Here is a 22,218-nt window from a genome sequence, read left to right on the forward strand (position 1 = left end):
GGCTGGGGAGCACAGGATGGGTTCTAAGTTGCCTGAAGAAGCTGGGGATGTGTACTCCGCTGGCTGGGGAGCTGGGGATGGGTACTAGGCTCACTGTAGAGCTGGGGATGAGTGCTAGGCTGGCTGGGGATGGATGCTAGGCTGGCTGAGAATGGGTACTAGGCTGGCTGGGGAGCTGGGGATGGGTACTAAGCTGGCTGAGGAGGTGGGTGGGTACTAGGCTGTCTGGGGAGCTGGGGATGGGTACTAAGCTGGCTAAGGAGCCGGGGATGGGTGCTACTCCCCATTCAGCCTAGCACCCATCCCAGGTCAGCCTAGCACCCATCAGTTGGTTAAAGGCCACTAAACCAATATAAGAATAATTACAATCCATAATGTAATCAAACGGTGAATGGTAGTACCATTGGCCATTTGATTACATTACGTATTGTAATTGTTCCCATATTGGTTGGCTTAGTGGCCTTTAACAAGTTTTAAAACAGTAATAAGGCATAGAGGTGGGCAAGCCTGTGAGCATGGTGGTATGGTATATGGCCTACACTTATGGCTCTAGGCCCCGCATATGACACTCGCCCCAGGCCCTGCATACCCTAAGGCTGCCTCATATTAGGCACCTCGGGGGCGGATAGTCTTAGGCTTAGGCACCACCAGTGGGGTCTTAGGGATAGGCACAACAAGGGGGCTCTCTGTGTTAGGAACCACTAGGAGGGTCTTATGGTTAAGCACCTCTGGGGGGTTTAGGGTTAGGCACAACCAGATGGGTCTTAGGGGTAGACACCACCAGGGGGGGTCTCTGAGTTAGGAACCACCAGGAGGGTCTTAGGCTTAAGCACCACCAGGGGGTTTAGGATTAGGCACAACCAGGGGGAGTTTTAGGAATAGGCACCACCAGGGGGCGTTTAGGGTTAGGCACAGGTAGTGGAGGGTTCTGTATAGGGTAAGGGTTAGCTGCAGTAAAATATTGGTAACAATTACTGATATTTTACTAACTAAAATTAACACTTTAAATAGCATACTGTTCCTGCGCCCGATTCTTCATGGTGCCTGAAGTCTCTGGAATCTAAATGCCTAAATGTGCATAAAATTAGCATGATGGTTGTATCAATTCAGAATTATTGGCACACACTCCGAATCTGACTGAGGCCTCTTGCACTCTACTTGTGATTCCGAGTTTTTATACAATCCGATTTTTGATTCCGATTAAAAGAAAACATAGCAGGATGCAGTACTTTTTTAAAGTTAGAATCAAAAATTGTGTCGTATAAAAAAAATTGGAATCATATGTAGTGTGCAAGAGGCCTAAATCCTCCTATACACACAGAAAATCCTTGCATGAGATGACGTTGTTTTGGGTTGTCCTGGCTAAGAATCTATCATGTAAAGCTGCCCTGCTACATGAAAAGGAACCACATTGTCAGTTACACCACGGGATGCCTTTGCTGCCTGTTATTTTTCAGCCCCTTTCCATAGAACAGCACTCACATCAATAGATCCCCAAACATGAATCATTTCCCTGTGCGATCTGATTAAGGCCTGGAGCCCACTAGCTGTGCTTTTGCAGTGCTTGCCGATTGCTGGCAAATGGCAAAGTGCTGCACCAGTGGTACCCTAGGGTGGAGGTTCCACTTGCAGCATTTTGAGGGCAATTCAGGAGCGATTGTATTGATGGCTTCAGGGTCAAATCCCAATCACTGTGGGAATTGTGTTTAAAATTGTGAGACTTCCATGTTTTGCAATCTCCCGAAAAGTGCCTGCAGTGGGCCCCATGGTTTAGTCATTCGGTGGAAGGCAATTGGAAAGAAAACCTTGCTGTAAATCCCAGTAATGTCTTATGTTACTATATGCCTAATAGGCCGAAGTTTCTTTAAGAGTTTACACATTTTCTTCTTAAGACTTATAAAGTTAGTTCCAGTACCAAGATACATTTGTAATTCCAAAATTCTTACCTACACCCTTCTGCTGCAACAAAAAAGTTACATTTTTAGAGTCACTGCTTAAGCCCCCACCTCCCTCTGTAGCTCACACCCTTATCTCTTCATCTCTGCAATAAATCTAGCATAGAGGTAGAAGGACACAGACACCATGAATGGGTATACACGGGAACAGGAGTGAGGACAGAGGCAAGCAGATGATAGGATAGGAGTCCCACGGCTGTCTAACTAGACACCTCTGACAGTGCTACAAACTGCTGCACACAAAAGGTCACAGCCAGTAAGCTCCTTTACTGGATACAATCTAAAGACTGCTTGACATAATCTCTGCAGGGGTCAGAAGATCTGGCTTTTTATCATGTATGTTGCCAACTATTTCCAGCTGCTTCCTAAGAAAAAGTGAGCAAACTTGGCTCAGTCAGTCTCAGCCTGAACTGTGAAAAGGTCCCTCAGCACCCAAGGCAAAGGAGATGCCAAATCTTTGAAAAGCACCAACATAATTTGCTGTGGCATGATGGTACCACCAACATTGGCTTAATTAATTTGTCTGCGGGGTCTCCCCAATGTGTGACAGCAGGATAGATCCATGGGGTAATGCAACCTTTTTTCAGATTAGAGTCACGGTTGTGCCACACACATTAACAGCCTCAATATTAATAGAAAATATCATGATGTTCAGAAATTGATGAGGTAAAGGGAGGGTTAGGGGTGGGTGGCATAATAAGATTTTAGGGTTTCTTTGGGTTAGAATAGGGTAAAATGGGCTTATTCTCTAGGAAAATGTATCAGGTGATGATGAGTTTAAATGTAAATTTGAAAACTTTTCAAACTTAAAGTAGTTATAGGACATCTGTCGCGACAATTCATTACAAATACAAGTTGCTCCCTATTCATTTGGTTTAGCCCTAGCCCTGTCAAACATCTAACAATTATTGCATGATGATTATAGTATAACTATGGATGCAACATACGTCTTTTTTGATGGCTAAATATAGGTCTGTTCATTACAAAAAAAAAAATTGTACGATATGAAAAGTAAACTTTTTTTTTGATGATTTTTCACGCCAGATGTCCTTTAAGATTAGGCATTATTTAAGGAATGGAGGTTAAGCATATTAGAAGGGGGAGGCTGGGGTTAAGAATCAGGCAGGGGTTACAGTTTGGTTAAGGTTAGAACTATGGTGGGTTAGAGGTAGCAGGAATTTAATAATATCAGATACTTTAGATTGGGGAGATTAATATCAGACACAAGAAGAAAACGTTCCGTTTAGTTTAGTGTGGCTGAAGTCTGTCAGGACACTGACAACTAGTTATTAACAAAAATGATTAACCTGCTGGGCGGTATGGACGAGCTCAGCTCGTCCATTAACGCCGGAGGCTGCCGCTCAGGCCCTGCTGGGCCGATTCTCATCAAATAAAAAGGAGCACACGCAGCCGGCACTTTGCCAGCCGCGTGTGCTACCTGATCGCCGCTTCAGCACGGCGATGCGCCACGTGCAGCGGCGAAAGAGGGTCCCCTCAGCCGTCCGAGCCCAGCGCAGCCGGACCGAACAGTTCCGGCCAGCGCTAAGGGCTGGATTGGAGGCGGCTGACGTCAGGACGTCGGCTGACGTCCATGACGTCACTCCGCTCGTCGCCATGGCGACGAGGAAATCAGCCCTTCTTGTTACTTCTGATCGCCGGAGGCGATCAGAAGTACGCATTAGGAGCACCCTCTAGTGGACTTTCATGCAGCTTTCAGTTGGCTGCATACAATAGTTTTTTTTTCATTAAAAAAAAACGTCCGGTCGCCATCCTGGCGATCTTAATAGAACGCCAGGCTGGTTAAGATAATGCCCACATTAATGGGAAACACGGTTTACGTTCACAAATGGGAGCCTCAACATGATTAAAAAATGAAAGTCTGGTGTAGTTCACTTACTTTAGCTGTGCTATTTTTTTCTGGATTTTTGGTGGGGCTGTGATTAATCTCCACCTTGCATTGTTTGGGCAGGCATCTTATGCTGGAAAAACATGTGCTATTTTTCAGCAGATTTACTGTCCGACCGATTTTCTGATTGATTTTCCAATTGATTTTCCCATCGGTTTTCTGATAGTTTTCAATTCACTTCTATGAAAAATCAATCAGAAAAACGATCAAAAATCAGACTGGACCTGTCGGAAATTACCTATCGAACCATCTATTTGCCAAAAAATCTCATGCTGTATTCCTAGCATTAGCTTCTTCATTAACACCGCTACACCAGGAGCTGTTTCTGTTTACTGGCTACTGTGTTGTGTACAAATGAATGTATTTGTTCTCCCTCACCCCAGCCTTAGGCCTAGTCTACAGAAACCGCTTGCTATTTTGAACGAAGTGGTAAGGAGACATCAATGGCTTTAGATGTCACATCACTCTCTACCTTTACCTAGTAACATCATCAGTGTAAATTACATTCATTGCACAGCATTCAGCTGCAGACAGTTCCACAACCAGAATAGAATGGTTCTTCTTCAAACTGCAGCAGAAATGGAGGGAACATTTCACTTGGTATTAAGGAAGGTGCTGAGTAAATCCATTTGCAAATGCATTTGTGTGACTACATTTCCAGCTGCTCACAACATTTGGGGGTGATCCTTTTCTATACCCAGTTGTTTGTGTCTATCTATCTATCTATCTATCTATCTATCTATCTATCTATCTATCTATCTATCTATTTCGGTGTGTATATATGATGTATTTATATTTTTTCAAGGATCCTTAATTAAATGTGTTGACTTTGTATCTGCTATGCACAATCTGACCAATCGAATGTTCTCTGCTGTACATAATATATCTCTTGTGACTAGTTATTCATTTTCCAGAATGACAAAATATATCAGACAACATAATAAACAGTAATTGGTTTGATATATGAACAGCCCCTTGCCTATTATTCAATGTCATTAGCCAGTCAGCCAGTCACTTGTAGGCAATGGTTGTTGGGTGTTTTCCTTTGCAGACAAATATGGTTAATTGTCTCTACTGGGAAAAGCACTAGAAACAAATGATCATCTGTGTACTGGAGATCTGATATTTCCATTTGTCTCATTAAGTGTCCATGTCCTGTGTGCCTTTCCTTGCTAGAATTCTAGAGTCTTTCTGTCCCATGAGATTATATGTTTATTTACAAGTATATAGAATGTTCTTTCTTGACAGCCCACAGTTCATGATTGTGTAATGAAAGAGATGGATAAGAATGACATGTAATTGTGTGGAAATCAGAGGGTTGGTAGGTTTAAATTAACACGAAAATATTATGATATATACTTGCATATAAATTGAGAAAACAGTTAAAACTGGTTGACTTGACAAAAACTCAAGTTAGCCTTTACTCTCCCTCCAGTATTCCGATGCCACACTGGTTTCTTTGGTCAGTCCCACCAACATTCTGGTCCAATTTATAGTCCTCCATCAACTTTGGTCCCCATACCAGTCCCCCATCTTTATTCCTGCCACCCTCATCCCACCAAAACCAACACATTTGCGTGATTGATTATGGTATATTTCCTTATACCAGCTTTGGAGACTTCACTTTTAATAATTTAACAAACTGCCCAACATCTTGTCCTCCGCTCACTGTAGTGTCCTCCACTGTCCACCACTCAGCTCTGTTATGGGTTATGCTTCATCGTGGACCATAGCTTACACCAAGGTTGAATGATGGCAACATTGCAGTGGGGAGAACAACAACAACTAAAAAAAAGTCTGGAGATACAGAGACTGGAACAAGGAAAATAAACCATGCCAATCACCCCCTGTTACACTGCATATACATACTCTGCATGCAGTGGGTTAATGACCTGGTCATAAACTAAGGGCCGGTTCACACTTGCGGTTTTGCAAAAACCGCACCGGATGTCCGGACCGCACCGGAGCCGGATCGGACCTGAACCGTACGGTTCCTGTCCGGATCCGGTCCGGTTGCATACGGTTTCCGTGCGGTATGAACACGGTTGCGGTCCGGATCCGGATAGTAACAACCTGTATAAAAACAAAAAAAAATGTTGGGGTCTGGGAGGTCAGCAGAAGGGGGACCTGTGGAATCAGGCCCTCTGCTGTTTAGCACTCACCTCCACCTCCGACATGCTGCCAACATCTCCGGATCCGGATCCAGCTGTGCTGCTCCACTCCAAAATGCTTGCCCATGTGTCCCCAGCCAATATCGCCGCAAAAATCCGCATAGGAAGTGGGGTAGAACATCCGGATTTTTTGCCAGTGTGTTGTGCGCTCTCCGGTTCTCATTGGTTTCCATTGGCCGGATGGTGCAGTCCGGCTCCGCCCCGGATACGGCTGCCGGAGGAGCCGGACCAAAAAATAGCGCATGTTGGAACGGACACCGGAGTCCGGATCCGGTCCGGCTCCGGTCCGGACGAAACGGACACATGTGAACCCTGGCATAGACTTACATTGCTATGCCGTGCGTCCGTTTCGTCCGGCCAGCATGCGGTGCGGCTCCGGCACGGCTATTCCGGATAGCCACCGCTAATGTGAACCGGGCCTAAGGTTTACTATACAATGTAGTACTGCCTAGTGTAAGTGACAGCAACATAGGGAAAAATAATTTGTAGTGCATTCTACTCTGGGAGATACGTATGTAGATTTCCACATGTATTTTAAATGTCATAATGTTTCACAGTGACTGTCCTTTAATTCCATAACAGCACATTCAGCATTAAGTGATTCCACTAGACTGTAAAGTAAAAGACATAGATCATTCCCATTTTGATCACATACGCACACACACGTACGCACCCTTCTTTTTAAATAGTGGTGTATCTTACGTGTGGAGGGGTTTCCATACCATCTTGCATTTGACTGATGGCTTCCAGGGGCCCAAATCCTGAGTACCTTGTGACTTCAACGTTTAAACCTCTTCCCTTGATCAAATCAGAGGTATGGCCAATCAACACTACTGTTAAGTAATGCAAAAGCAATACTGTTTTGAATAAAAAATAAACATATTTTGGCCTTCTAGTTGTCCATCATAACTTGGTTTTATGTTGGCCTTTATATACCTGTGTTCGGTATTGCAATCCAAACTTGAACTTAATTTAGTGCCATGTACAGCTGTAGAGAGCTAAAGTTCTACAAAGCCACTGATTGCTTCAACCGCAGTCATCACAGGAGAGACCATAGCACATCAACCATACTGGAGAAGGGCAAGAGCGTTAAGAGTGAATAACCCCTTTAAATGATTGTGGACAGACTGCTCTAATCCTGGCAGACCCACAGTTTATCTAAGATTTGTTGGAGCTATAGCAGGCTTACATTTCATACAAAGATGTAAGCAGTAGGGTGGAGATTAGAAATAGGATGGGCAGAAAAAGAATGGGTACATTTTCTCCAGACCACACTGCTAGCGGATCTTCCTTCTGTAATTGTGTTACACAATGTTTTGTGTTTCTTTTTTCATTCTCCATAAACCCTGGAAACAGAACGTTTGATTGGCACTTGTCATGCTTGATAGAGACAAAGGTACTAAGCAAGAAGCCAATGGAATTAAAGCCACAGAAGGAAAAGAAGGTTTCTGTTTCTTTGTGATTTGTCTTATCAGTTTATTTAGCAGGGGAAGCTGTCTGTTGGCATTGAACACTTGTCTGTGGCTTAAAGACTTGTTTAACTACCAAGCCAAAGGCTCAGATCACTGAACGCATTGTTCTTCTGTTTCGTGTTAGTAAACACATCCCAGATGTGTCTATTAGATAGTAAGATCCACCTTCTTTTTAATATTTGATTTAGGTACATTTTTTTCCTTTTTTGCCTTTAAATGCAATTCTGCCCTGCAACAATTAAAATGTAATTTATTTTGTGCTGAAAATGGTTTCAGCTGGACTATATTAAAAATAGCTTCTGTTTTGCCTAATGCTTAAAGCCCTAATTCTGCCTCCCATTTGCAAAGGTATATGGTATTACATTTGCATAAATTAGCTATGCACAAAGTTTTGTACTTTGCATATTAGTACTTTTTGCAATAAACTTGTTGAAAGCACCTGGCTTCTAGCTTGTTGCTAGTAGCCACTTATTATCTGAAGATGAAAGCTCCTTCCCCAGCACAAAGCAGATCACCTCACCCTTCCCACCTATTCCACTAAGAGAGATTAACTCTTTGTGGACAGCTTTGTAACTACAGTTCAGAGGGTTTTTTCTTGCTAATGTGTAAACCATGTGTTCCTTGTATCATTATTCCCTGTCTGCATTGAAGAACTATTACTACTACAGTTTTATTTTACCTGAGCAGGGAGGAAATAGACCTAAACTTATTTTAAGACTGTGCAAAGCTGTAGTGCTGCAGTGCTGGATACAAAGTGTTAACTTCTCTCTGCAGCATGAAGGAGGAAGGAAGGGTAAGGTGATCACCTCTGTATGAAAGACTGGGTGGTCTTGTCTACAAGCTTTTCCCTGACAACCTCATGTGGGCGATAATAAGATAGGGGAGGAGTTAGTATGGCTCACAGGCTGCTGTTAATCTTAATCCAAGCTGCATCTGACATTGACAGAAACACATTTTTGCAAGCCACAGGACAGATAAAAACAAGTTCAGTCCAGCAGCACATGCTACACCAAGTGATTGAAGCAGCAGCCTATGACTTCAATAAATGTGGGTTCAAGCTCAGACCTCAACCTTCATGTATAATTATGCTCACATTACACGGACATTTCTTTACAGTATAATGTTTCAAATATCATTTAAAGGACCAATCTGTAGTAAGAGTTAGCACACCACTGGCTGCAAACCTTATATACTTGCATATAAGCCGACCCGTATATAAGCAGAGGTACCACTTTTCCCGCAGAAACCAGGAAAAAGTGAATGACTCATGTATAAGCCCCCTCCCTAGCCCCCTCCACAGTAGCCAGATGTGCTCCCCAGTACAAGTCAGCCCCTTTCCCCATAGCCAGATGTGCCCCAAGGATGATACAGCTGTGTCTCAAGATGCCACTAGATGGCATCATAGATATGAGACACAGGAAGAATCCCTGATCGTTGCACTGCTGACACGTTGCTTGCATGCTCTGCTCCACAAGCCAGGAGACAGAGGTAGTCTTGAGCAGCGCACTCTGCACACCATGTTGCAGGGGATGGGTGGCACTGATACAGCAGGGAGCGAGGTGACAAGAGCAGAATCACTAGTGCACAATCCTTTCACTCCTCTGCCGGTAACAAAAACCTACTCCACCATCCGTTCGGCTCTACTGACTCTCGTATAACCCGTACGGGGTAACTGTTAAGCACATTTTTGTGCTGAAAAATGAGGCTTATATGCGAATATATAAGGTAGTTGGTGACAAAGCTATTTCCTTTTAAACAATGCACGTTGCCTAGTTACCAATTGCCTGGTTGTCCTTCTCATCTGCTGCTAATACTGTTAGCCATAGACCCTTAAAAAGCATGCTTGTTTCAGGGGTGTGATTCTGACACTTCTGATACCAGAAAGATTAGCAGGACTTCCAGATAACTGGTATTGTTTTAAAGAAAATAAATATGGCAGCCTCCATATGTCTCACATCTTAAGTTACCTTTAAACATGAATAACATCTAATTGTAATTTGTGAAAGTTTTCAGCATACATTTACTGAAGCCTTTTTTTATACATATACACAATCCTTCTGATGTTTCAAAGAAATTGAAAAAAGGTGTTCTTTAGGTACTTCGTAAACACAAACACATTCTTAGAAATAGTAAAATAGTATGGTAATATAGTAAAATTCTTGTTAAAATAGTATTTTTTTTCCAAGTTTTTCCATCAGTCTGATCTGACACACCCAGCGCATCTCTATAGAGTACATTTTCCTCATGAATGCCTTTGTGAACCTGACAATCCTGTCTTCACATAGTTGCATTCTGCATTTCTTGAGTGCCTAGATGAATGCAGAAATGCTGGTTAACAATCGGATTTATACACTAGTGCAGTGAAGGCCTCAAAGTTGAAAACATTAGTCAAGTGAGAAGAAAAAAATATATATTCTGGCGCCCTGAGGAAAAAGCTGTAGTGTCATTTGTGAATTGTTCTTGTGCTTTAATTTCCATAATGAAGTGCAGCTTAGTGAGGCCGGCTGACAGCTTTGCCTCACTAAATCCTCAGTGTGACAGCTTCAGTTGACCTGCAAATGATTACTGCCTTGTGTGTGTGTGGAAGATGCTTTTTTTTCTGCATAGCTTGCTTTATACTTTACATCCAAAATAATGGAAAATGTATTTAAAAATATTCTAAAGATACCATCAGACTCTAGACACAGGTCAGAAAACATGCTGCTATCTGAAGCACCTCACTTCTGAGGTGCAATGGAGAGCCAGCATTTATCGCTGCTTATTGTTTCTGTACTTCCTGCTTAATTGGTACAAACTATATAGACCCACATCCAGTGGCATAGCAATAGGGAATGCTGGAGCTGAGGTGCATGCGTGAGGTCCTCCTACAGTCCATGTAGTGGAAATGATCACCTCTATACGTTCTTTCCTTATCTTACATTCAATAAATATTGATTTAAAGTGGTGTCAAACTCTGCATTCCCTCTTTGCTCTAAAATATTATTTATAGTATAACTTCTACTACCACCAATAAATATGGAAAGCTACTTGCTTCAGTGGGCAGCTTCTGGCTGCATCCAAAGAAGCGATAATATTATCTTTTGTTTAAATTCCTTTGTCAGATACTTTTAGTAAACATTAGCAAACTGTGTAAACTGTGCTGTACTGAACTCAAAAGTGATCACTAGATAGATTTGAATATATAAATACAACAGCTATGCAATAAAATGCAATGGCAGCTTTTAGGGCTTGTTCACACTATCAGCGTTTGCTGATTTTTTAAGTGCTGGCGATGTTGCAAATCGCCTTAAAAGCGCTTGTGTAATGATTTCCTGTAACAGTGTTCACATGTAAGAGTTTCAATTTTATTGAAATTGCAAACGCGCTTTATGTACCATTTTCTGAGCGCTTTGGCTCAATGGAAGGTATAGGGAAATAGCAAAAAAGCGCTTTGTATAGCGATTTCCCAAGTGCTTTTATGAATAAATACATTGTATTTATTCACTTCCAGGTTAAAGAGTTTACTTCCTGACTAACGTCAGGAAGTGAAAAAATCATAGCTGAGCAAAAGCGCTTAGAAAAGTGTTTTACTAAGCGCAAATCACAGGGAAAAGCTCTTCAAAAATCACAGTTTAAATTGCTCAACGCTTGCGATAGTGCTGGCGATTTATAATGTGAACAAAGCCTAAGAGCAGATAAACTGTACTGTAAGAATGTATAATTTATAAATGGACAATGTTTCTTGTGCACAAAAGCAAATATGATAGCTGTATGGGTAATAAAAACTAGGAAAACACATTTGTATTACATAGTTACATAGTTATTTTGGTTGAAAAAAGACATACGTCCATCGAGTTCAACCAGTATAAAGTACAACACCAAAGGACAAAAACCAGTATATGTTGCTCAAAAACTGCACTTTATTAAGGATTATTTAAAAAGGCACACACATGTGTAATCTACCTGCCCTGGTTCATGCATTTGTATCCTCCCGCCTAGACTACTGCAACGTCCTGTTCATCGGATCTACAGAAAAGGTTCTGCGCCCCTTACAGCTAGTACAGAATGCTGCAGCCAGACTCCTAGCCAATGCCCCCCGCAGCTCACACATCACCCCAGTACTGCAAACTCTTCACTGGTTGCCAGTAAAATGGAGAATCAATTTTAAGATTTGCCTGCTGACATTCAAGGCTCTACACCACACGGGACCCAAATACATAGCGGATCTATTGGAACTTTATGCCCCTCCACGCACCCTCCGCTCTGCCAACAAGATGAAGCTGATTATTCCCAGGATACACTTAACATTTGGTGCTCGGGCCTTTTCCTACGCAGCCCCTACTCTATGGAACTCACTTCCACAATCAGTACGAGAGGCTCCCTCTCTGGACAGCTTTAAAAAAAGGCTAAAAACTCACCTCTTTTCCCTAGCCTTTGAGACTGCATAATGCAGGGCCACAGCGCTTTGAGTCCCCAGGGAGAAAAGCGCTATATAAATATTATTGTTATTGTTAATCAAGAAATGTCAGGGGATAACCTGACATACAGATTAATGTATTGATGAATACAATACTATACCGAGATGTATAAAGCCCAATCTATGGGAAAAACATTTGACCATACAGTTAAACATAAATGCGTGTAACTGTATGTTCAAATGTTTTTCCTATAGATTGGGTTTTTACATCTCGGTACCAGTGTCGTGGTTCTTTCTGATCAGTTGGGTGCAATTAGCTATTGATAGTCAGATGTGACCTGATCCACAAATAGGAAAATTGCTATTCATTAAGGAACTTTTTCCTACTGTCCTCGACAGTTGCAGCACATAGTATTGTATTTATCAATACATTAATCTGTATGTCAGGTTATCCCCTGACATTTCTTGATTACACATGTGTGTGCCTTTTTAAATAATCCTTAATAAAGTGCAGTTTTTGAGCAGCATATACTGGTTTTTGTCCTTTGTTTGTTTCCACAGTTTCTAGTTACCAGTGCTGGTACCTGCACATAAGGCTACACCTTATAATATTTAACCTCTATTGTTTTTTTAAAGTACAACACCAGCCTGCTCCCTCACATATCCCTATTGATCCAGAGGAAGGCGGAAAAACCCTTACAAGGCATGGTCCGATTAGCCCCAAAAGGGAAAAATTCCTTCCCGACTCCAGATGGCAATCAGATAAAATCCCTGGATCAACATCATAAGGCATTACCTAGTAATTGTAGCCCTGGATGTCTTTCAATGCAAGGAAAGCATCTAAGCCCCCTTTAAATGCAGGTATAGAGTTTGCCATAACTACTTCCTGTGGCAATGCATTCCACATCTTAATCACTCTTACTGTAAAGAACCCTTTCCTAAATAAATGGCTAAAACGTTTTTCCTCCATGCGCAGATCATGTCCTCTAGTCCTTTGAGAATGCCTAGGGACAAAAAGCTCATCCGCCAAGCTATTATATTGCCCTCTGATGTATTTATACATGTTAATTAGATCCCCTCTAAGGCATCTTTTCTCTAGACTAAATAAACCCAGTTTATCTAACCTTTCTTGATAAGTGAGACCTTCCATCCCACGTATCAATTTTGTTGCTCGTCTCTGCACCTGCTCTAAAACTGCAATATCTTTTTTGTAATGTGGTGCCCAGAACTGAATACCAATTTCCAGATGTGGCCTTACTAGAGAGTTAAACAGGGGCAATATTTTGCTAGCATAGTTTTTATTTCCCTTTTAATGCATCCCAAAATTTTGTTAGCTTTAGCTGCAGCTGCTTGGCATTGAGTACGATTATTTAACTTGTTGTCAATGAGTACTCCTAAGTCCTTCTCCAAGTTTGATGTCCCCAACTGTATCCCATTTATTTTGTATGGTGCTAGACCATTAGTACGTCCAAAATGCATGACTTTACATTTGTCAACATTGAATTTCATCTGCCATATATGTGCCCATATAGCCATCCCATCCAGATCCTGTTGCAATATGACACTATCTTCCTGAGAGTTGATGATTCTGCACAATTTTGTATCCTCTGCAAAAATAGCAACATTGCTCACTACTGCATCTACTAAGTCATTAATAAATAAATTGAAGAGCACTGGACCCAGAACAGACCCCTGTGGGACCCCACTGCTAACAGTCTCCCATTTTGAGTACGATCCATTGACCACAACTCTTTGTTTTCTGTCCATTAGCCAGTTCCCTATCCATGAACACAGACTCTTCCCCAGTCCTTGCATCCTCAACTTTTGCACCAGACTTTTGTGGGGAACAGTGTTGAAGGCCTTTGCAAAGTCCAAGTAAATCACATCTACAGCATTCCCAATATCCATATTAGCATTCACTACTTCATAAAAGCTGAGCATGTTAGTCAAACAGGACCTGTCTTTAGTAAACCCATGTTGATGCTGAGAAATAAGATTATTTTCTACTATGAAGTCCTGTATATAATCTCTTAGTAACCCCTCAAATAGTTTGCATACAACTGATGTTAAGCTTACAGGTCTATAATTTCCTGGATCTGATTTTTTGCCCTTCTTAAATAATGGGAAAACGTGGGCTGTACGCTAATCCACTGGGACTCTGCCAGTTGCAAGAGATTCACAAAAGATAAGATACAGGGGTTTATCTATAACTGAACTTAATTCCCTTAGGACCCGAGGATGCATGCCATCCGGGCCAGGTGCCTTGTCTATTTTTAATTTATTTAGTCTTGCCTTCACTTCTTCCTGCGTTAAGTATTTAATATTACAGTTAGAAGATTGTGACTCTTCCGCCTCTGTAATTTGCAACAGTGCTGTTTCTTTTGTGAAGACAGAAGCAAAGAAAGCATTTAATAACTCTGCCTTACCTTGGTCATCCCCAATTGAGTTCCCACCTTCATCCTTTAGGAGTCCTATACAGTCAACCTTTCTTTTTTTAGAGTTAATGTACTTGTAAAACTTTTTTGGGTTAGATTTGATATCCTTAGCGATTTGTTTTTCAGCTTCAATCTTTGTCTGCCTAATTTCTTTTTTACAATTTTTATTGCACTCCTTATAATTGCTTAGTGCAGCCTCGGTCCCTTCCTGTTTTAAGACCTTATAGGCATTCTTTTTTCCTCTTCACCTTTCTATTCATCCATAGAGGCCTTTTTTTTATTCCTAGATATTTTGTTTCCATATGGGATATACATACTACAATATTGATTGAGTATAAGTTTAAAAGCTTGCCATTTCCCTTCAGTGTCTTCCCCTTGTAGTACATTATCCCAGTCCACCAAACTTAGTGCCTGCCTAATTTGATTGAACTTTGCTTTTCTAAAATTCATAGTTTTAGTGGTCCCGATGCCCCGTGGCCTATCAGTCACCAGATCAAACGTTATCATGTTGTGATCACTATTTCCCAAATGTTCTGGAACCTGCACATTTGATACATTATCTGGTCTATTAGAAATGATCAGATCCAGTAACGCATTCCCCCTAGTTGGTTCAGTTATGTCAGAGTTTTATCCCATTTTAATATTTATTGGCTCCTGAATAAGCAGTATTACACTTAAAGGGACCAGTAGGTCCTAAGCTGATCTACTGCATAAAGAAATGTATTGTGGGGAGTGGCTACTGGAGCTATAGAGCCATAGGCCCTAGTTACACTGAGCCCCTCCCCCTTCCTCACATCGGAAGATGTAAGCAGAGGGAAAGAATTGTTTGATAATAATTCAAAGCACTTATAGAGGTGATCATTACCAGCACAGTACCAATAAACAGCTAATGCAGTGACTGGAGGAGGGCCCCATGTGTGCCCCTCAGGACAAGGGGCCTTGATGCAATCTCTACATCCCCTGCTGCCTTGCCAGCATTCAGAGCTAAGTCTATAGAAGCAATGCGTGCTGAATAGCGCCAATAAGCCCTTTTTCATATGACGATATGGTGATGCAACAATGAATGGAGAAACATTGATGGTGCAGTTAATTTATCTTTGGCTATTCTGAGAACAAATAGGAAAGAATACTCATTTTTAACTCAGTATAGCTTATAGATAACATTAATCAAAATAATAATATAAAATAATATGACTGCCATCTGCTGCTCTAGTGTACATTACCTAAAGCAATCAACAAATCTTCTAACAATATTTACCAAATCAACAGTTAGATTGGACAACTGGATGCCTATAGGTGACTCTACACCACATGTGTCTAGCTGCAGGGCCCAGTGTAAAACTGTCAGCAGGAGATCACGGAGGCCCCAGATATGTGAGCTGGGGATAGCAGAATGCAAATTCAAATTCATTTTTATATACTTTTTTTGCTTTGGCTCTGGAACTATTGTTCATCATAGTGAATTATTTGAACAACTTCTTCAAATGTAGTCATTTTTGTATAAGTTTGCACATAAGCTGAAACAAGACAAGAGCAGTGAAATATTAAGAAAATACAAGAAGCATACTTGAATCCATGAGAAAAATAAAGAGAGTATGTTTAAATGTATATTTAATACATTGTTTTTATTTTATTTACACTATTAAATATACATTAAGTGACTGGTCAAAATGTCAAAAATATATTATCATGTTAGCCTCCCCTAGCTGTGCATTGTATAGACACTTCCACAAATAGATGATTTTTGAATTGTACCTGCTTAGTGTGATTGTTGGGTGATTACAATATTCCTTTTAGGAATAATTGGTTACCATGCACAATAATTACTTTCCGCGGCATCTATTATTGTGTAAACGCTGTTTTTGTAATCGCGGTGCTTAAATGTTTCTATTTTCTGTCCTAATTGGCACCGATCACTTGTTTCATTTCTTGTTTTTTGTTTGAGGTTTGAGTCATTAGCCGTTAATTAAATTGCCAGGTGTGAGTGGAAGACATCTTGAGTATGCTATTAGGTTGTGAATACTGAATTATGTAGTCAAAAGGAAGAGGTAAGCTAGAGATAAATAATCAGACTTTTAAATGATGGTTGCCAGGCTGAAACTGGCGAGATATTTCCTCTACTTCTTTCTCTCACACATCCCTAAAGATAATGTTTAATTTAAACTGTTTACACCATTGTGCTTCCTTTTTTGTATACTTGTTTATGTTCTTTGTAGGGAAACAAAGTGGAACTAAAAGTGGATGTAAACTCACATTTTACTTTTCTTATCTTTGACCCAATTCTGATTGCCAGCTAAGTAATAATATGTTTCAGGGAATCCTACATACTATTCACACCTATTTAAATTGATACTGAAGTGAAAAAACATGTGATATAATTAATTTTATGTGTAGTACAGCAGATAATTAATAGAACATTAGTAGCAAAGAAGAGAGTCTCAAATTTTTATTTTCAGTTATATAGCTTTTTTTTTTACTTTCAATAATTTTTCTTAAGGATTTTGAAGTGAATGATGATTATACATCCATTAGTATATCGTTACTTTAACAGCATTAATAACCGAGCTGAGAAATAACAAGAAACCAAAAAAAAAACAAGAAAAAAGGAACAACAGCTGATAAGTCAACAGAATATAGGTTTGGTTACACCTAGTGGACAATTATGAAAAGAAAAAGGATAGCCAAATACAGTATAATTACACTCAGATAGATGTAGCATAATCACTAAGTTTGCGTGTAATATATAGCTTTTTTACAACTTTGCATCGTTCTCTAATATTTGCAGTTTACAAACTACACTCTGCATTTTAAACTATGAAACAGAGCAGAGCTAATGAACCTTAGAACTTCCCTGCAGTAAAAATCTTCTGATCTGAATGTGTGTTTCACTGTTTCTTTGATTTATAATTGTTCTCTGACTAAATTAGTCGGAGAGCTCAGAGAAACTCTTTTGCATAGAAAACAAGTGAAGTTTCTTAACTCTTCCTGTACTGGAACCAATAGGAGGCTTATATCTTTGCTACTAATGTTCTATTTCTTAGCTGTACTACACATACAAATCACTATCTCATAAATTTATTTTCACTTCAGATTCCCTTTAAGGAACGGGACCATCTTGTTCAATAAAGATTTAATGAAAAAAAAAAAAGTGTTTTACTGCAGAGCTGTAGAGAAGCTCAGACTGGGTGGGACAGTCTGCAGCCACTGTTGGCTCCCAGCATGCATTGTAAAAAACTAAACAAAACACATGACTAGCCAAGTCCAGCCACATTTTGTTAGCCTTTTCATCACAGCACGTAACAAAAGTTATAGAGCGAAAGCTGTGTAATGCTGCTAGCTGTTGATGTTGTGTGTAAAGTTAATTTCCCAAGAATAGGTATACTTTATACATGTAGGGTACTGCATTTTTTTCATCTGATAAAGTTGATTTTGACCAGAATGAGAGATAATCAAATGTACATAGAAACCATGTGTGGCAGTGTGGTATCCAACTTTTCCACTGTATGTGCAGATACTTCATTGTACAAGTAAAGAAAATGTTCCAAATACTCTTTTACCTACTAATTTAAAACCACAGTTAATTTCAAACTGATGCACCTTTTTGCCTTTATAATAATGTTTGTCATTAATCTTAATGATCTAAAATAAAGAATTGGGGGTTAATGAAAAAAGGGCCCGGCTGATTAGCAAATTGGCGCGTCTGGATAATGAAATCTCAATAACAATAAACATCTCTAACAAAATTTGTTAACGATAAATGCAGTTTTAAAACATACGGGAGTTGAACACAAAAATATATTAACTTTAAAATTGTTACATAATTGAACAATACAGCTTAACCTAACTCTACTCTCACACAGAACGCTACCCTGGTGGTGCCAAACCTAACCACTCACCTGGTGGTGCCTAACCCTAACCAACCCTCAGTGGTGCCTAACCCTAACCATCCCCCCTGTGGTGCCTAAGCCTTACCCCCCGGTGGTGCCTAACCACCCCCCTGCTGGTGCCTAACCCTAACCACCCCCCAGTGTTGCCTAACCCTAACCACACCCCCTGCACAAACACCCTTACACACATGGAAACAATAATATATTTGAAAATGTAAAATCTGTACATACAAACGAAATAATATGATGAAAACTATAAGTTGCAAATTTCTAAAACGATAACATATTTCAAAAACTTAAATGTTATAATGTTGTTAAAGTGAATAGGAACCGCATTTAAAAAAAATACTTACCTAACATCCTTAAGGAGAGGGAAGACTCTGGGTTGTATAGAGCCTTCCGTCTCCTCTCTCGGTGCTTTCTATCCTGTGCTGGCTCCCCCCCGTTTCAATCCCCGCCGAAAGGGTATTTGGAAATTTTCAGAAGCCGTGTCCTCCCGAAGACGTGCGGCTCCATACTGCACAGGCGTGAGCATGCAAGAGAGCGTGCTTGCGCAGGCCCAGTACAGGGCCGCTCTTCTTCAGGAGCACTCAGGCTCCCTGAAGACTTCTGAAGCCTCTTTCACCCGGGTAAGTAGTATTTGACTAATTTAGTCAAATACTGCTACCGGGTGAGCCAGCACTGGAACGAGGGGACCAGGAGAGGAGCGGGAAGGCTCTATAGGACCCAGAGCCTTCCCTCTCTTTGGGTAAGTATCTGTCTCATTTTTTTAAATGCGGTTCCCATTCACTTTAACTATATTTATTGGGCACCCTATTTTCTGCTTTGGGCACCGTATTAACGATAAATGCATTAGTCTATGGTGGTGCCCTTTTTGTCCACTAGCCGCCGGCGCCCGTTTTTCCTGCTACCAGGATTGGCTTCAGAAATTGGCCTAGGCTCGATCATCAATTGTATACTGAAAGTTATACTTTTAAAATCACAAACACTGCTTTGCATGACCCTCAGGGGCCCCGGGCTCTCTCATTGGCCGGGGCCCCTACATCACCATGCGATACCCAGAGGAGAGGAGAAGTGCAGGTGGGCCCTGAACCTCTCACCAGTCACCACCAGAGAATGAACCCCCACTGCCTCTGAACTGAATGCTAACTGCAACACACACAAATGCTCACTCCCAGCTAAAGCAATTTCCTACCTTTATTTGGTCAGCAGGCACCACACCAGTCAGCCAATCAGGTGTACTGTTATACACCCTTTGCCTGCCATACCAAATCTAGCAGGAATTGCATAAATTAGGTAGCAGTCAAGTGGGAGGCTTTGGTTGGACGTAATCGTAGACGTCACTAGCAGGGACGCCCCGTGCAGGCAGGTCTCCCACATGGTACCCTCCCTAACCGCTCACTTGTCAACCGCATTCTGGAAGCTGCAAAAATGAAATTTAAAATCACAAACACTGGTTCGCATGACAGCTGGGGGCCCTGGGCTCTCTCACTGGCTGGGGCCACTACACCACCATGTGATACCCAGAGGAAAGTGCAGGTGGGCCCTGAACCTCTCACCACCAGGGAATTCACCCCCACTGCCTTTGAACTGAATGCTAACTGCAACACACACAAATGCTCACTCCCAGCTAAAGCATTTTAGCTACCTTTATTTGATCAGCAGGCGCCATTCAGCCAATCAGGTGTACTGTTTTACACCCTTTGCCTGCCGTACCAAATCCAGCGGGAATTGCATAAATTCGGTAGCATTCAGGTAGGAGACTTCGGTTGGAAGTAATTGTAGATTACGTTGCTAGCAGGGACGCCCCATGCAGGCAGGTCTCCCACATGGTCCCCTCCCTAACCACTCACCTGTCAACCGCATCCAGGAAGCTGCAAAAAAGAAATTTTTGGTTCGCAAGACAGCCGGGGGCCCCGGGCTCTCTCACTGGCTGGGGCCCCTACACCACCATGTGATTTTAATTTTTTTTTCTGATTTACGATCATGTCCAACCCGAAACCTCCTACCTGAATTTACCTAATTTATGCATTTCCTGCTAGATTTGGCACGGCAGTCAAATGATGTACACCTGATTGGCTGACTGGCGCCTGCTGACCAAATAAAGGTAGGAAATTGCTTTAGCCGGGAGTGAGCATTTGTGTGTGTTGCAGTTATACTTGTAAGCAAGCAGACTAGGGCCTGAAAACTTGGGCCAGTATTCTTCAATTCCAGTTTTTTTGTGTTTAAAAAATCTGTTCCATAATTGGTTGATAGAACCATTATTCTAAAGCTAAACATCCAAAGAATCCATACACATAAAGGAAAATTCCGTTTTTGGTATCAAATTGCCATAAACAAAGACGAGTGCTGCATCTTTTGCAATTTAATGTTATTAAAAATTATCTTAAGTACGGTATCTTTTCATTTCAGTTTGTAGCCAGCTAAGAATTTCCAGCACAGGTTGTAAGGCTCCTATTGCACTTATTTTTGCAAGCTTGGTAACAGTTCGCCATGCATTCTGTCTGGGGGACTGTTCAGAAACACCTTCCTTGATGCAGAGACATTAGCTGTGCATGGTCAGAGCCTTTTTTCTACTCCACTGACTGGCAGTAAACATTGGAACTCCTGAATGCCAGTTTCTGTTAGAAGTGATGGCCCATGTGCAACTGCAGGACTACGGTGCTGACAGTTTCCTGTCTGTGAACATCGTTGAATTGTGGGAAATAATGGCTTTTTCCAACTGCAAAGTTAACAATATCTCTCTCTGTGCATAGAACTCGCAGTGCAGATCACCTGGCAGAACTAAAGATATTACCACCTGTGATAAATTTCAGGATGTAAATCGGGGAAGGGAAAGATTTTACAATGGGCAAACACTGACTAAATAATCTATACGCGGATTTTGTAAAAAATAAGCAATTTTATTATGTTATTTTGATTGCAGTTCCTCTTTAAAAGTCTACCAAGAGTTCACACCTCATCAGTTGTGTTGCTATTACTAATGCTGCCAGGAGGCTGAACTACCCAACAAGTGCACAGTTCAGCCGTCCATCTGAAAGAAAGACTTACCGTAGATGTCCTCAACTCCCAGTTGTATTGATATTTAAAAAAAAAGTAATAAAAAGAAATGCAAAGGGTTATTTTTTGATCATCTCTTCCACCTCAGTCCTCCACTTCATTCATTAAAGGATAAGTGCATTACTGCCATCTTGCATTTTAAAACAGGAGGCATTTACAGGTTATCCAGGCTCTTTCAGAAATCTATAAAGCAAGATACTTACAATACTTAGACAGGGAGCAGTGTTGTTCACACTCTTTCCCTTGCCTATCCGTTGTGACCCTCACAGCCTAGTGGCCAATCTTGCAAGGGTCATAAAAGAAGTGTGGACATTGTAATCCTCACACCCAAGTGTAGCCACAAGAACACCTTAATCTGAAGGATGGACCCCTTTATCAGAGGGTGTAAAGTGTAGTTGGGGCCCCCAGGAGTTGCAACATGCATGCAGCCAGTGAAGTCAGACCAGAGTCAACACATCTGATCTGCATGCTCATCCTGGACTTAATCAGGTCCTTTATCTTAGTTGTTCGACACTAAAATCTAAAAACACCAATGCATCAAATAATTGTTCTTACATACTACCATCTATATAAATGTTATTCTGAAAGACTTGCACCATATTCTCTCTCATGTCTCTTCTAGGGTCTAAACCTAGGGAAAGTCTGCATGAAGACAGAGACGTCATCTCCTGGAATGAACAAGGTGGGGAATCACAAGCTCAGTCTCTCCGCAGGAGGAGGCCAGTAATACTCGACCACAGCATAAGGGAAGAAATGGAAAGACAGAGAATAGCTGAAGAAAGAAGAGCACATGCAGCAAAAATGTATTCAAAGCTTCGTAATTCTCGACCTACTGTCACTCACACAACTTTGTCGATGAGTATTTCTAGGTTTGAGGACTGTAAGTAGAAATGTTATCACTTTTAACTGAAATGTCAACTTATCACTGTAGTATTA

General features: G+C 41.2%; 1 protein-coding gene across 7 annotated transcripts in view; it reads left to right on the forward strand.

Annotated features, from left to right (window-relative positions):
- LOC137563885 (uncharacterized) overlaps nt 1-22,218 on the forward strand; it is a 348,893-nt gene that overhangs the window by 212,007 nt on the left and 114,668 nt on the right. For all 7 annotated transcript variants that reach the window (XM_068276935.1, XM_068276936.1, XM_068276937.1 and 4 more), the window contains one exon: nt 21,905-22,162. In XM_068276935.1, coding sequence (XP_068133036.1) covers nt 21,905-22,162 — 258 coding nt within the window. The remainder of the gene's footprint in view (nt 1-21,904; nt 22,163-22,218) is intronic.

The sequence above is a fragment of the Hyperolius riggenbachi genome, chromosome 3, assembly GCF_040937935.1.
Source record: "Hyperolius riggenbachi isolate aHypRig1 chromosome 3, aHypRig1.pri, whole genome shotgun sequence".
Lineage (NCBI taxonomy): Eukaryota > Metazoa > Chordata > Amphibia > Anura > Hyperoliidae > Hyperolius > Hyperolius riggenbachi.